General features: G+C 38.6%; 3 protein-coding genes across 3 annotated transcripts; all 3 read right to left on the bottom strand.

The window, feature by feature from the left end:
* Positions 1–303: 303 nt before the first annotated feature.
* mutyh (mutY DNA glycosylase) lies at positions 304–4,621 on the bottom strand. The gene is made up of 15 exons (XM_030783951.1): positions 4,516–4,621; positions 4,209–4,333; positions 4,032–4,071; positions 3,871–3,944; positions 3,723–3,764; positions 3,558–3,629; positions 3,194–3,307; positions 2,918–3,015; positions 2,662–2,806; positions 2,443–2,533; positions 1,980–2,162; positions 1,594–1,739; positions 1,135–1,281; positions 820–870; positions 304–618 (listed from the first exon to the last, which is right to left on the bottom strand). The coding sequence occupies exons 1-15, from the start codon at positions 4,619–4,621 to the stop codon at positions 487–489; spliced, it is 1,566 nt and encodes a 521-aa protein (XP_030639811.1). The 3' UTR covers positions 304–486.
* Positions 4,622–5,360: 739 nt separating this feature from the next.
* On the bottom strand, positions 5,361–8,663 carry armh1 (armadillo like helical domain containing 1). The gene is made up of 11 exons (XM_030784380.1): positions 8,458–8,663; positions 8,227–8,295; positions 7,953–8,119; positions 7,453–7,649; positions 7,137–7,221; positions 6,647–6,763; positions 6,466–6,538; positions 6,064–6,193; positions 5,836–5,913; positions 5,548–5,629; positions 5,361–5,389 (listed from the first exon to the last, which is right to left on the bottom strand). The coding sequence occupies exons 1-11, from the start codon at positions 8,661–8,663 to the stop codon at positions 5,361–5,363; spliced, it is 1,233 nt and encodes a 410-aa protein (XP_030640240.1).
* A 1,447-nt stretch (positions 8,664–10,110) lies between these two features.
* On the bottom strand, positions 10,111–14,473 carry guk1b (guanylate kinase 1b). Its single transcript, XM_030784653.1, has 8 exons — positions 14,362–14,473; positions 14,178–14,219; positions 13,308–13,385; positions 11,424–11,520; positions 10,831–10,969; positions 10,603–10,687; positions 10,313–10,398; positions 10,111–10,143 (listed from the first exon to the last, which is right to left on the bottom strand). The coding sequence occupies exons 1-8, from the start codon at positions 14,471–14,473 to the stop codon at positions 10,111–10,113; spliced, it is 672 nt and encodes a 223-aa protein (XP_030640513.1).
* Between the last annotated feature and the right edge of the window lie 80 nt (positions 14,474–14,553).

Genomic DNA, 14,553 nt, shown 5'->3' with positions numbered 1-14,553 from the left:
ATAGCTACAGTAGGCCTACTGGCTGCATTCCAATACCTTGTGAAATATTTATTCTAACATTTATTCTAAGACCTTTTAGTTTTAATTTGGTAGTACAGTACCGTTGCTGTACCGTATGAGTGTGTGTGTGTAAGAGACATATATTCTGTGTATATTTAAAAAAAGATACATTTATTACAGTTGAGTTCAATGCACTTCAACAGGTCTTCTATACATTTTAAAGACACTCTGTTGTACAGTATGCAAATAAAATTCAACATAACCGCTTCTGCTGACTGCTAAACCACAATTACTGATTCAAAATCAGTCTTCAGGAAGCTAAAACACTGCGGGGTTTTGTGGAGCACAAGAATATGGACAGATTGGTCGAGACCCCATTTACATATTAAAAGGTAAACCGTTATACATAATACATTTCATTTTCCACTCATTCTATTAAAAAAAACAAAACAGCGACAGTTAGGAATTCATCTGCTTGCTCTCCACTTATTTTGAGGGGGTAAAGAACTGACTCAGAGAAAGCTGTTTTGGCCCTCCGTTAGGAGCACTGTCCTTAGCTTTCTTCGATCTCTGCTGCTTATTTTTCTCACCATCAAAGCTTCCCTTTTGCTTCTTATTCTGAAAATACAAACAAGACAGAAATGAAATCAGATTGTTCTTCATAACACATACACATAAAGCTTGGAATTACTAATCTGACTCAACAAAAGAGTGAAATGTAGGGTTTGTGTATTCCCTAGTCACAGACTGGAAAGCTCAACTTGTACAAATGGATTTCAGTTCACTGCTCTACCAGACAAGGATATTTATTCAACTCACCTTATTGTCAGATTTGACTGTATTCTCTGTAGTCTCATAAAGCTGCATTATCTGTAGGGAAATACAGGGAAGATTCACTGGCCTGAAGCATGTACAGCACAGCATCAAACAAAACACCACATATAAATTTATCAAAATAAATCCAAAAATGTAAATATAGCTGTGCACTTTCAGAGAGCCACGCACACACAGACAGAGAGAGAGAGACACACACACACACACAGACAGACACACAGACACAGACAGACAGACACACACACAGACAGACACACACACACACACACACACACACACACACACACACACGCCCCCCACCTTCTTTACTGCTGTGGACACAGCTGCTTCCTGTAATGCTGCTTTTGAGATCCAGCGCATCTTCTGTTGTCCATCACCTACGCAGTCTGGGATAAACATTTTGTAGACAATGTATGTCTGGTGAATATGGGAGAAGTTATGGACCAACTGCAAGAAAAGCACCAAGAAACAAAGATCAGTTAGTATTCAGAGCGTAAAGGAAACAGAGATCCATAAACCATGGCTGACAGAGTTCTGAACTTGGGATGACTTAACGTCACTCTCAGTCCATCTGACAATTTCACCACATCATTATCCCTTTAAGATGTTGGATTAAGAAATTAAGTGGAAGCTCCAATACAGACAGAATGATACAAGATCCTTATGTTGAGTCATCTTGAGCAGGTGGTAAGGGGGAAAAAAAAAGTAAAGGCAACACACTAACTTGTTAAAATAGGGAAAAGGATTTAGAGTACCCACCTCTCCCAAAAACGTGAGGGGCAGTTTACTGAACGATATTCCCAGCATTTTTTTCACCTCCTCAAACAATACGACTGTATGTTTACTCTCTGGAATTTCATCTTCCAGGAGTACACAGGGAAAATCCCACATCCCTGCGAGCAATCCTAGCAGCCCAAACACACGTAAAGCAAATATCATTGTTGGCTCCAAAGAACGAGCGCACATAATGAAGAAGGTTGCAAAGGTACAGATAACACATTTTGCTGAACTTGGCAGTTTTAAATAAACAGAACTCCTGGTGTGTAGCTACGACGGACGAAATGAAGTAGAAGGATTTGCTGTATTCGTTTTGTATTCTAATAGCTGCAACAGGTTTGATTGCTGGAATTTTTAAGAAGGCATACCTTTGTTTGGTCTTTGTGTGAGCAGGAATTCGTTCTCCGTTTCAGCACTCTGACGCTCCACCACACAGACCAGAGCGCGCTCCGTGCGAGGTGCTTTTTTGGCTGGTTTCCTGGGGTAGTTTTGCACCCCCAACTGACTGTCCCAGGGTTCGGGGAGGCAAAGGTTACACCCTCCTGCTGTCACTGCATATTAAGACATTGAGTGGTTAAGCAGACAAAAATAAATCTAAGAAATGCAATGCGTGCAAGGAGTGATATGATGACTTCAGAAACACAAATAATTTTCTATGCAATTCTTTCTCTGAAAACATGTATTTTGATTTAGAACACCTCCTGATATGTACTTCCTGATTTGCAGTATTTTCAGAACATCAGGAGGAATGTGTTATTTAACTGCCAAAATCTTGTGCTCTGTAATACTTAACATGCATGAACGTTGAAGGAAAATGTACTTAAAACTTACTACAGTTCTCTATGTCGGGAACAGAACGGTTGGTCTTTCTGTCTAATTTACCGAAAAGTCTCTTTGAATCCTCCTCTTGTTTGATGCTCACCTATACAAAACCACTAATTACTGGGAGAGTTGTGTCCAGAAACAAGAATTTTACTATCATGAGAAAAGAGAACAGACGGACAAAAAAAAAAGAAAAGGAAAAAGGGACCAAAAATAAGTTTGTTTTACCTTCCTCAAGGCATGGCAGCTATTCTTAATAGGACACTGGTTACAAAGAGGACTTTTAGGGGTGCATACTCTAGCACCAAGCTCCATCATTGCCTGGTTGCAGTCCCCTGGTCTCTCAGGATCCACTAGAGTATCAGCTATCCTCCTGAAAGCATCCACAATAAAAAAAACATTTCACCCACATCTGGACATCTGAATGAACATCTACCAAGACAAAAGACCGACCCGAAAAAGATGTAATTGTTCTGAACTATACCATAACGCCTCAGTCACTGATTGACTTGTGCTGTCTGCCCCAATGGCTCGAACTCGACAGAGGACACGAATCACATTTCCATCCACTGCGCCTGTCACCTAGGCGATAACAACGCTGTAAGAATAGGGACACACCCTACCATAAATGTACAACACAAGTTACAAAAATAACAGTCACAAAACAATCACTGAAGAACGACATCATGAGGATGTATGAACTGTCTGTGTGGTGAACAGGACATGAAAGTAGTTTGAACTTAAGTAAAATGATCCCTACCCGCCCTAGTGCTATGGAGCCAATGGCTCCTGCTGTGTAGCGTCCCACCCCTGGAAGCTGCTTCAGAAGTTCCTCTGTGGTCCTGGGCATTCTACCACCCAACTCAGAAACTACCTACAAACCGCAATGCAAAGATGTATGAACTACACAAACAGGTTCAGGGGTAAGAACAATAAAACTGGATCAGACATACTTTTACTTTATATCTCTGAAAGAGATCATTTTATTCGTTAAAAACTTCAGCCAACAGGAGCATGGTCAGTGCAGATAGATGGCTTGACAACGGAGACAGAGAGACAGCAAAGTGCATGAGGTGTATGATTTTTCTATATGTATAGAGAAGTCATCACTGTTAATAACACACCTTTTGGGCCCCTTCATGCAGCCTCCGTCCTCGTGAGTAATATCCAAGACCTGCCCACATTTGATTCACCTCCTGCAAAGAAACGTTGCATTATCCCATGTGCCAAAAAGACAAATGTGTTACTGCTGTCTTTTTTTAACTCTATGTTGTTATAATAGTGTTTACCTCCAGTGTTGCTGTTGCAAGTTTTTCCACCGTTGGCCACTTCTGAAATAGATCCAGATTGATTTAACGGATCCATTGAGCAATGACATACACTGTAGTCACATTCTGCACATGGTGATGAATAAATAATAAATAACAATTTTCTTACTTTCATCCATTTGTTGTAATAGTCAATCACCGTTGCAACTTGAGTCTGTTGTAGCATAATTTCTGAGACCCAAACTGCAAATGAACACATACCAGAATACAATCACTCATTCAGTCAAACGTTTAAAGCATTTTCATTGAAAGATTTAACAAAATGGTTACCTCCGTATGTCCTGATATTAACGTCTGGCTCTGTTATGGCCTGTCAGAGAACAAAAACAAACTATTTGTCAAAGTTTGTGTTTTTCCATGAGAAGAAAGGACAAAGTGAACGTATAATTGATTTTAAACGAGCATTAGGCTAACGGTAAGATCTACACAAAATCAGTGTTACTTCACCAGAGTCCTCCAGGGTAGCTCTCTCTTCGTCTGGTCATACCAGCCGAGAAGCTGGGTGCGAAAAGACAAGACCTCATTTGGATCTTCGAAGAAATGGTATGCTGAGGCACTGGTTTCTGAGGACTCTAAAGAAACATTTAACAACAGTTATTCTTGTTTGACCATTACTTTAATTCCTTGAAAATTACAAGAGACCTATGCATACTGACCTCTTACAAGTGAGCGAGACACAGGTTTCTTTCCGGAGAAAAATACGTCATATTAACGCAAATCGATGTTGTAATTCATATAAAGAGTTCATGTTTACCTTCTTTAACTACTTGTTTGAGTTTCTTCTTTGGGGACTTCACGGCCTCCGTATTCTCAAGCGTCGCTCTCTTTCCTTTGTGTATTGCGGATCTCAACCTGCTCATTGTGTTAATGATCAAAATGCTTCAAAAATAAGTAACCCGGTGTGTGTATAACAGTCTAGTTACAGGGAAAATTCTGATAATAAATGGTTACGTCCGCTTGACAAGTTTAGACTGCAGGGAAGCCACCCAACGACGTAAATTTATCCCGGATATAACAAGATCTATTTGCATTTATGCACAATGTACGATCCTTGAAGCTGCAAACAAACTCCGGAAGGCAAGCATGCACTTATAACTAACAGCATTTTACAGTGTTACGTTTATTCTCTCATGTAAATCCTAGCACTTCTTTCCGCACCACATACCACAGATTCTGTAACACTCTCCCGCCATCTGTATCGTTGCCTGGAGGGGCGGGGCGGGGCATGTTGATATCCAATGGCAGATTTTCGGAAGTGCGGTCATAACCCATAAGCAAGTAAGCCGTGCCTCACCATAAGAGTGAGCTGATCTCCTGAATCAATTTTTAGGAGTGAGGGAGGAAAAGTTGTGAAACTTGTCAATTCAGTGGGTCACGTTCTCCATTAAACTACACCGAGAATTACTGGAATAACTGACCAATGATGGATAGCATTTATTTGAAACCGAGAATTTTTTTATTTGACGATTGTTCAGGCAAGTAAATATATAATGCTAAACATGAGATTTATTCCTCATTCAAGACTGCCATATTTGGCAAAAATAAATGATGTGATGGTTTTAATTTGAACTGGAAACTGTCAGTCTTCCCATGTGCACTCTATGATTCCAGCATCAGCTCTTCAAAAGCTAAAATAAAAGACAGAATGAAAGACAAATCATTCATTAAATGCAACACAGGCCTGTACAGGCCAAGTTTTTTTTTTTTTTTAAATTATCAGTTATGAAAAAGAAGTGATCGTTATACATTAATAAAACAATTAACTGAAGACCAAATACTTGCATACCACTGGATATGTCCACTGTGTTTGACCTCACAACTTCTGCATGGATTTCATCGATCTTTGTGTAAAGACATTCAGCATTATCCTGGAAAGTACACCAAAATGTGCCTTGAAAACAGCTGTTACAACATTTCACACGGTCTAGACAATTAAAAAATGTGTAAATCTACAGGCCGTGTAAGAGCAATGTTTAATTTTTGGTGCCTGTGAAGACCTTGTATCTGACCTTTTAGAGTCAACTACACAAACAACACCATATGAGACACAGAGTCGTAATGAGTTTCAACTCACCATAAAGATCTCAAACAGGGAGGTTCCCATGGCTTGGCGAACATGCTCCTCCACAGCTGGGTAAGTACGCACAAAGTGCTGGAAAATAAACGGCAGTATAGAGAGGTCGCCGTTTAAACGTTTTCAAGTACACGGGAAGAACACAGGAAAGGGGGATTCAGCGGCGTGTATGCAAATGCATGGGGTTGTATATGTTCATATATGTGTATATGCATATTTTTACTTTACCTCCAGAGCCAGACTCGCTTCCCTCTGGGCATCAGTGTGCTCCTGGTTTCCAACTGCATAGAGTAAGTGATGCACCACTTGGAGTGTGAGCAGCTCTTTAGAAACGTCCTGATTCTCCTGGGCAAGCAGCCTACATGTGTAGTGAATTAAACACTGTGATAAGGTCCCCTTAGGGCTCTGTGACACCGGCTTGGTTAAAAAGTGAAAAACAAAAGATACTGACAAAGCTGAAGTTCTCTGTCTGCTGGTTTCCTTTTTACTTTTTTAGTCAACACTCCAGAGGGAGCTGTCATTTGCATCTTAGGAGTTCAGCATGAATGATGCCAGGACATTTACAGCCAGTACAGAGTTACTGAGCTCAAGTTCCAAAAACGACAAACAGCCGCATAGCTGTAAACTCACCTTATAGCCTTTGCAGCAGCTGCTTGCTGAACAAACTGTAGTAAGGGCTCAGTAATCTCAGCCATTTCTGGATCTGATAAGACAGCAGGATAAGCAAAATGCAATTTTTTTTTACTTTTTTGATGTAAGAATTAACATTATACTCGTAAATTGGGTGAGAGGAATGGAAGCCATAAGGTACCTTGGAGGATCTTGTACTTCTGGGCCCCATCGTTGGCAGGTTTTAGCAAAGCCACCAATCCTCTGAGTAGAGCTGGTCTCACCTCGTAGTCCTTCAGTTCTGTTATCAGCTCAATAGCTGGAGAGGAAAGACAATATATCACGGTGATAAATCTGCTTACTGTGCACCATTATTTCCATTAAAAAATGAGTACCGTGACCACATACAGATGATTTATTACAAATGCTTTGGACAGTCTCAGTAATACCACTGGTTCTGCACAAATTAAAAAAAAAATCAATCATCAGATAAAGGCTAAATGGGTAAATATACAAATCAGTTAAATAAGTACATAATATACAGTGCAGAAACACTTATTATATATTAACCTCTTACTGAATGTAACAACAACAACATCAACAACAACAACAACAACAACAACAAAACAGAACCAAAGCACAACAGTAGGTGGCAATCTCAGCATGGAAACAATAAAAAAGCATCAGCTCACCCTCATACTGAACCTCCAGATGCAAAGATCTCAGCAAATTTAGCAAGGGGTCTACTATACTGGGATGTGTTGTCTTCACAATCGCCTGAGTGTTAAAGAATGCAAAACAATACAGTTTTACCCACATATTACTTCATTACAAATATATTAAGTCTATAGGTTGCTTTCGGACAGTTCAAGCACAGACCGAATACAGTTATGTGAGGACAAGGCACGCAGCTGATTTAAATGATTATGCAGAAGAACTGTGATGTCTCTCAGTAATATTCCTCAAATGGTTCGAATTGTGGATTGCTTCCATGCAATGGTGCTGTACCTGCACAACACGAAGGCTCTGCAGAACAAGTTGCTGGGCCTTTGGAGAGGTACAGGGCATTGAGGCAATGAGAGCCTTGTAAACCTGGTTCTGGTATTTAGGGTTTCCATGTGCCAAAGACTGAAGCAAGGCTGAAGCTGTCTCCTGGGTCTCTTCTGTCTGTGACGTAACCAAACATTCAGCAATAGCCCTCTCACCTTAACTCCACAACAGAATAGATATGAGTCATTTAGAGAATTGAGATCACTTATAAATCAAAAGCATTTTTTTTCTGATTATATTTTTCTCCTCCTAGTATTCTATGAGACTGAATGAAACAATTATGCAAAAAAAAGCAGTGTTGTGCTAATGCATTCTTCTCCTTTGTAATGATGAACACATCCAAAGAGTGGGAGCATACAATCAAACACCATCTGTCACAACTAAAAAAAAAAACCTGAATGAACCAATGAGATCAAGTCACCTTAAATGACATCACTAGTACTGTGTGTTCTACATACAATTGCTTTCGCAAAGTAGCTCTTTGTATTTGCGAGCAGCATTTGATACAGTCTGGAGCAGATGCAGGGCCTCAGTTTTATCCTTTTCTTTGCTCTGTTTCTGCCTAAGGATCTCTAGAAGGGTGAATATTCCTCCAGCCTCAAGGAATTCGTTGAGATATTCCTTACTGTCCAAACAAAGACAAAGTCAAATTAACTTTGTGGAAAACCAGAGGGAAAAGTAACTTTCAGGAAAGTGTGGTGTTAGTGTAGTAAAGATGATTTTTACTCTTACCTATGTGCCACAGAGAGGAAGACACCTATTGCCCTCAGCTGCAGATCAAGATATGTACCAAACCTATAACTAGAGGTATCTCATTAAGGAAACAGTTTGCTCATTGATGGAGCAGAAATCATTTCGTCAATCCAACAATTTTATCTTTTCAAATTAAGAATCTCGGTAGCAGCTGTCTAATTTGAATAGAAGCACAGAAATAGCAAATATGTGGCACACGTGCAAGGATACGTTAATCTCAACCAAGCGTTGAGTCTGGCAAGAAATAGACTGGCAGCCAATGAAAACTCCTCCTCTAATTCATAAAATGTTTTTCCCGTGTTCTTCGCCAAGAAAGCTTTCAGTATGCGGCTGCGCGCTGTCTTGTTGCTCTGGTCCCATTCTTGAAGGAAAGCCATAACCTTACTGATGGCTGTTTGTTCTTTACTGGTAAGCATGGTCTCATAAAAGCTGAATGGAACGATTAAAAAAAAATATAAGATGATTTGTCACATTATTTCTATCTGGATTTTCGGCAAAGGATTATAAATAATATCATTATCATTACCATTATTATCATTCATCCGTGCTGTTTAGGATCTGGCAGCGACATGACAGCGTGCCAGAAACGAAATAATAAACTATTTCCCTTACTTCATCTTTCACGTCTCTCTATAAAGTAACTGGTTTGCTTGTTAGCGAGTAAACAGGCATAGCTGAAACAGTTTAAAGTTTTACAACCCAAACGTTTCCAAGCAGTATTGGCTTATAAGCAAGTGAAAAATCTACGGTTTAAACACGATTTTATCAACTCAAGTCTGAATGGAAATTGAGTGTTAAACAGGTTAATTAAAGCCTATCAGAATTGATTAAACAGTAGATTAAACTGAATTTTTACACACTTGTACGCACTTCTACGTTACTTTTTCTTTCCTTACCGTTAATGTTGCCAGACAGTTTCTTTCAATCTCACTGTATTTTATTTAAGCACGTGCAATGTTTACGGTTGCTAAGCAGCTGTGAACAAACATTTTTTTCTTGCGTACGGTGCCCACTGAGGGACAACAAGTGCTTTGAGATAAAGAGAGATGACTTGAAAGATATTACTGGAGGGAATAGAGTTATTTTAGTCATTTGCGTCTGTGTGCAAAATGTCAGGGCTATAAGCACGAGACATGATCTGTTTAGTGTATAGAATTTTTTTTATTATTGTTGTTTTTATCAAGGATAAATACGAGACAAATTCTAATCACAGACAGGAGATTTCTTGTTACCAAAAGATCCAAACAAAAGGTTTTGGTATTATCACCTCAGTTCAAGCTGATCAAAGTCATCTTTTATCCCCACCGTGCCCCCTGCTACACAACAAGTTCTACATAAAGTACAACTGAGACCATCTACCTGAAACGTGTAGACATTAACTTAACCAGTACATTTTCTGTGCAAACCATACAACCAAAACTACTTTGCAGTACACTCATTAAATTCCTAAACAAACAGTAATCCAATGCATGGTTCCAAGAAAACCTCTCTAGATTTATGACAGGTTCATGCGTATGCTATATTTCACTCTTACTACCGAGAGCAGACAGACAAGGTTTTAAAGTCATCATCCTTAACACAGTGTTTGTTGTTTTGCATTGTTAAAACGGTTGTCCATGGAATAACTACATTCCTTTGAGCTATACTCAGAACACAAGTAGTTGATCAATATCCTCCAATCCGTTTTCATGTGGAAGGCATCCCCTTCAGGATAGTACATAAAGATGAACTGAGATAATAGACGTGGGGTTAACTGGCTTTGATGAATGAGCAGTCGTTAGGACATTATGCTAAAGGCTTGCAAGGAAGGCTTTGTGTCTGTTGTCACTGGGTGAGAAGTAAGATGCGTGGCCTTGACGCCCGTTACTTCTTGGCATCCTGAACCTTCTGGATTTCCTGTAAGAATGGAATAAATTTTGTTTTAGCTGATTTTTTTGTGACAAAAATGACATAGTTGAATTTGATATAAATGTGTGTTGTTGGAAAGCTACATTATAAAAAGGTCATATCAGACCTATTATTCCGTTTAATTGAAAATAGTGCAGTGCTTTTAATTTGGACTTACTTCACTAAGAACACTTTTAAGTTTCTCATATGCTTCGTCTAAGTCATCATTAATAATGACCAAGTCAAATACTCCAGGTTCCTTGCCTAGAGAGAGAGAGAGAGAGAGAGAGAGAGAGAGAGATGATACATTTTTATACCTACCTTGGAATATAGGATTTAAAAACAATTTCAGCAAATCAAAATGTAACAGAAAACAAAAGAAACAAAAAATCCTTAAACATAAACAGAATTAGACAGCCAGTCAAAAAATTCATTCGCTTTCCACAGTGATAAACATGAGAGACTCACTTAATTCCATGTCAATCCTTGCTGCCTCCAAACGCTTTTGTAAACTCTCCTCTGACTCCGTCTGCCTGTCTCTCAAACGCTTTTCCTGCATGAAATAGTTCCAGCTCTTTAGATTATTTGTCTTTAATCACAGTGGTCATGGAGTTTACTTAATCAAAAACTGTAGTAGTGAAATAGGTTTATCATATCTGAGTCATGGCGTTTTGTCCATATTTGTTGGAGTCTTACCAAGATCTCCATGGATGGAGGCTGGATGGAGATATAGATGGGGTTAAGGTCAGTCTTCTTGATATTTCTCACTCCCTGAATGTCAACATCCAGTATGCAGATGAGGTTTTTGGCCTGAACATCCTCAATGGATTGCTTGCTGCAGAAAGGGAGAGCATCCGTTTATATCATTCATTAGAGAAGAAAAATACAAAAATGAACAATGAAAGTATTCTCTTCTGCTGCTGATAGACCCTCGTTCCTCAGTAGTCATTTGCTATACTGAAATATTGCTAAACTTTGCTTGACCGAAATCTTTAACATTGTTGTCAACAATATGAGAAAGTAATACTAAGCCATAAAGACAGTTAAATGGGTATTGAAGGCATATGGGAGCGGAAGGAAAGCTTAAGTATAGACAGCTAACAGTACCAAGTTTAACACTATCTTGGATTAAGAACACAAGGTTAAAGTTGACACAGTCCAGACTGTCTTTCTCCTGTCCTTAAACAGCATGAACCAATGCCAGCTCCATGTTATCTCCTGATTTGTTGTAGTTTTCTAACCACTTACAACACCAGACAAACTGCTGCTAACAAATGAATGGGCCTTACCTTGTCCCATACATGTTTCCAGAAAATTCGGCATTTTCTATGAAATCTCCTTTGTCAATGCCTTCTTGCATCTTCTCCCTTGTGACAAAATGGTAGTCTTGGATTGAGACGGGAAGAAACAGATGGGTAAACAGAGATTAATGCTAAGATGTAGACTGCTAAGATCTGTTGATGGATGGTTCTGAAAGCCCAGTGCAATGTCTACTTTGCTACTATAGTTATCACCACACACAGCACAAATAGAGAGAGGAATAGGTAAGGAAAAACATGATTTACATCAAATTAAAATGTCAGTGACATTTTGAGAACTATCTAAAACCTTTTGAATTTATCAAATGTTCTATCAACACCAGAACCAAATAACTTAACAGGACATGGACTCTTTCCAATATCAGATATGACTATAATTTTCAGAAACTATGACAAATTCCAAGAACGTAGTAAGAAATGATTGTTCTGATGGGTTTTGTGAAATTATTACTAATTCCAGTAAACAAGTGACCTGTAAAATGCCTAGCGACCTGTAAAATTAATGTCTGAGGTAATAATACAAAGCTGACATACTGATGGAAATGAGTTGATTAAATACCTTGATGGAAAAGCTGCCTAAATTCCTCGTACAATATTACCCCTGAATGCTGTCATGCCTGTGTACTCTGATAAGAGCTTAGAAGCCATGCTTAACAAGCAAAGCTGTATGTTGCAGTGTTCATACCATTGGTATTGTCTTATTCCTCATTCATCACAGTCAGAGGGGGATCTAAACAGTACAGACAACACAAGACAACCAGGTCACAAACACACCTACAGGAGGGTGACACAACTCAGAGTGTCCACGGTCGTACTGCAATGCAGACGTACTCATTAGCATAACAACATATCTTGGCATTAAAGCACATTAAATATAATGAAATTTAAGCCTCCAACTCAAGACAGCATTATCAATAAAATGACCGAGGGATGGAATCCTCAAAAAAGTACATTAAAACATTATGAAAAGCGGATTATTGTCCCAATTGATCACATCCATGTTATTTACGAGTTCACGAATTTGTCTGTTTCAAGTTGTGAAGATTCATTCTGTCTGTTTGCCTGAAAATGAGCAGGAAAACTTTTGTTTGAGACAATTTTAACTTGTGCTCAGTACATTAATACATGAACTTTTCTGCATGGCTTCACATAAACAGATCATAATAGTTTTTTCGTACATAGTTTTTATGATTTGTGTGTGATTTTCATTGTGAGACACAAAAGCCACAAATGTGAACAGTTTTATAAAAACTTGTTGCAGCAAATATAAGCAGAGGCGATAGCCTTAGTGATGTGTTTGAGGCTTAATTAATATCCAAAAATTCAAACATTTTACATTAAAGCTTATAGCTGATTTTCACACGGGTCATTGATTTACAAATGCTCATATTTACAATATAGCAATAAGGGAGGCACGCTTTGGGAACATATGTTAGATTTTTTTTTTTTTTTTTTTAATGTTTGGTTTGGCCTATAGATAGAAAGGAAAACTGGAGAGACAACTTGCTGTGATGCTAATGGTGTGTCAAAAATCAGTGAGATGAAACTTGTGAAGGGGGAAATGAAGTCACACTGGGGCAGGGATCCTTCTAACCCTTCAGCTGGACATGGAGTAACTAGGGACTGCAGGGGGCTATTTTCAAAAGCTTTTTACTCCAAAGTGCAAACAAGCATTATGTCTTAGAGAATATCCAATTTATTTCCTTGTTTACAGGCTATGTTCAATTCTTTAAAAATCTGTAATATATACGAAAGATGAAAGTAACCCCCATCACTCTGTCTTAATGTTTTCAATTTGATAAATGAGAAGCTCTGGCTGATTTGAATGCAAAAATCAGTATGAGAAATCTACACCTTCAGATGACTCAGAAGATAAGACGTCTGCTACTGGCAGTAACGTAGCTCCCAGAAGCATTGGGAGACAATTCAAGCCTATGGAGAAAACAACAAAGGCACATTGGGAGAAAAAAAAGATGTATCTTTTGAATTTTGTGTGTATTGATACAATACACTTGGGAGTAAGAAGCAGCAATGCTTGGTGGTCATTGTATCCTAAGGAAGTCATCAGTCTTTGTTGTAGGGTCATGGGGTAGAGCAAACAGACAGGGATTTTAGAAAGAGGAGTTTGAATAAAGGAGACTCAAAAAAAAAGGTCTGGCCAAGAAAAGAAAAGACAGCAAGCACTATTTCCTAGCATACTGATTTAATGTAGAAGAAAACTTAGGACATGTGCTTTGTTTCAGCAACTTAAAGTTATTTTACTGTGAATGGTTTATATTAAAATGTTTGACTTTTGTAGGTTCTGCAGATGATTTTGCACCAGATTCTGTCATCCGTCACCATTTTGATAAATCTGACTAAATTCTTTCTTTTCAGTATTTTAGATAAACTTTTTGTTGAACTTTTTTCAAAATCCTTATCCCTCTCACCAAAAAGCAAATCTTAGCATCTTTTGGTTCACTGGGTCTTCTTTTATGAATACTGTCTTAAATACCAATTTTGAGGAAATGCACGAGATGTTAAAAATTGTGTTTTTTAAAAAAACAAAACAAAAAAAACAACCTACCATCAGTTGACAGAAAAAGTATTCTTACAGTGCTGTCATTAGTACTTCTGAATAAAATGAAAACCAGCTCATCTAACCCAAACCTATACATTTTTATTTTGTGTGTTGCCTATGTTTTGTGACCGGCGTAAAAAACAAAAACAAAAAAACAGCCATACCTTTTCCATCCTCCTCACCAGGGCGTGGGTTTCTTGTAGTATCTACAAGAACAGGAATCAAATCAAAGAGAAAAGACTTACAACAATGTAGATCCTCAATAAAAACTTAACTCCCATATAATGTTAATTAATACTGAATGTGAATCTTGTTCTGTGGTTATTCACAATGCTCATGGATACATACGAGACACACTGAAGCCGAAGACTCCTTCATAATCCTTCATAAGCTTCTTCAGCAAAGTGCTTTTTCCAGCTCCAGAGGGCCCACTCAGTACTACAGGCCTGGGTCCTGCCATCTCTCTACGAGAAATAACCGAAAGCTTGAGTTCTGCTGCTCTCGCTGTGTGTTGGTTTCGTGCGGCTGAAGCGGTAATGA

This window comes from Chanos chanos, chromosome 9 (assembly GCF_902362185.1).
Source record: "Chanos chanos chromosome 9, fChaCha1.1, whole genome shotgun sequence".
Taxonomy (NCBI): Eukaryota; Metazoa; Chordata; class Actinopteri; order Gonorynchiformes; family Chanidae; genus Chanos; species Chanos chanos.
Note: the sequence above shows the minus strand (reverse complement) of the source record. Positions and strands in the feature narration are given on the sequence as shown.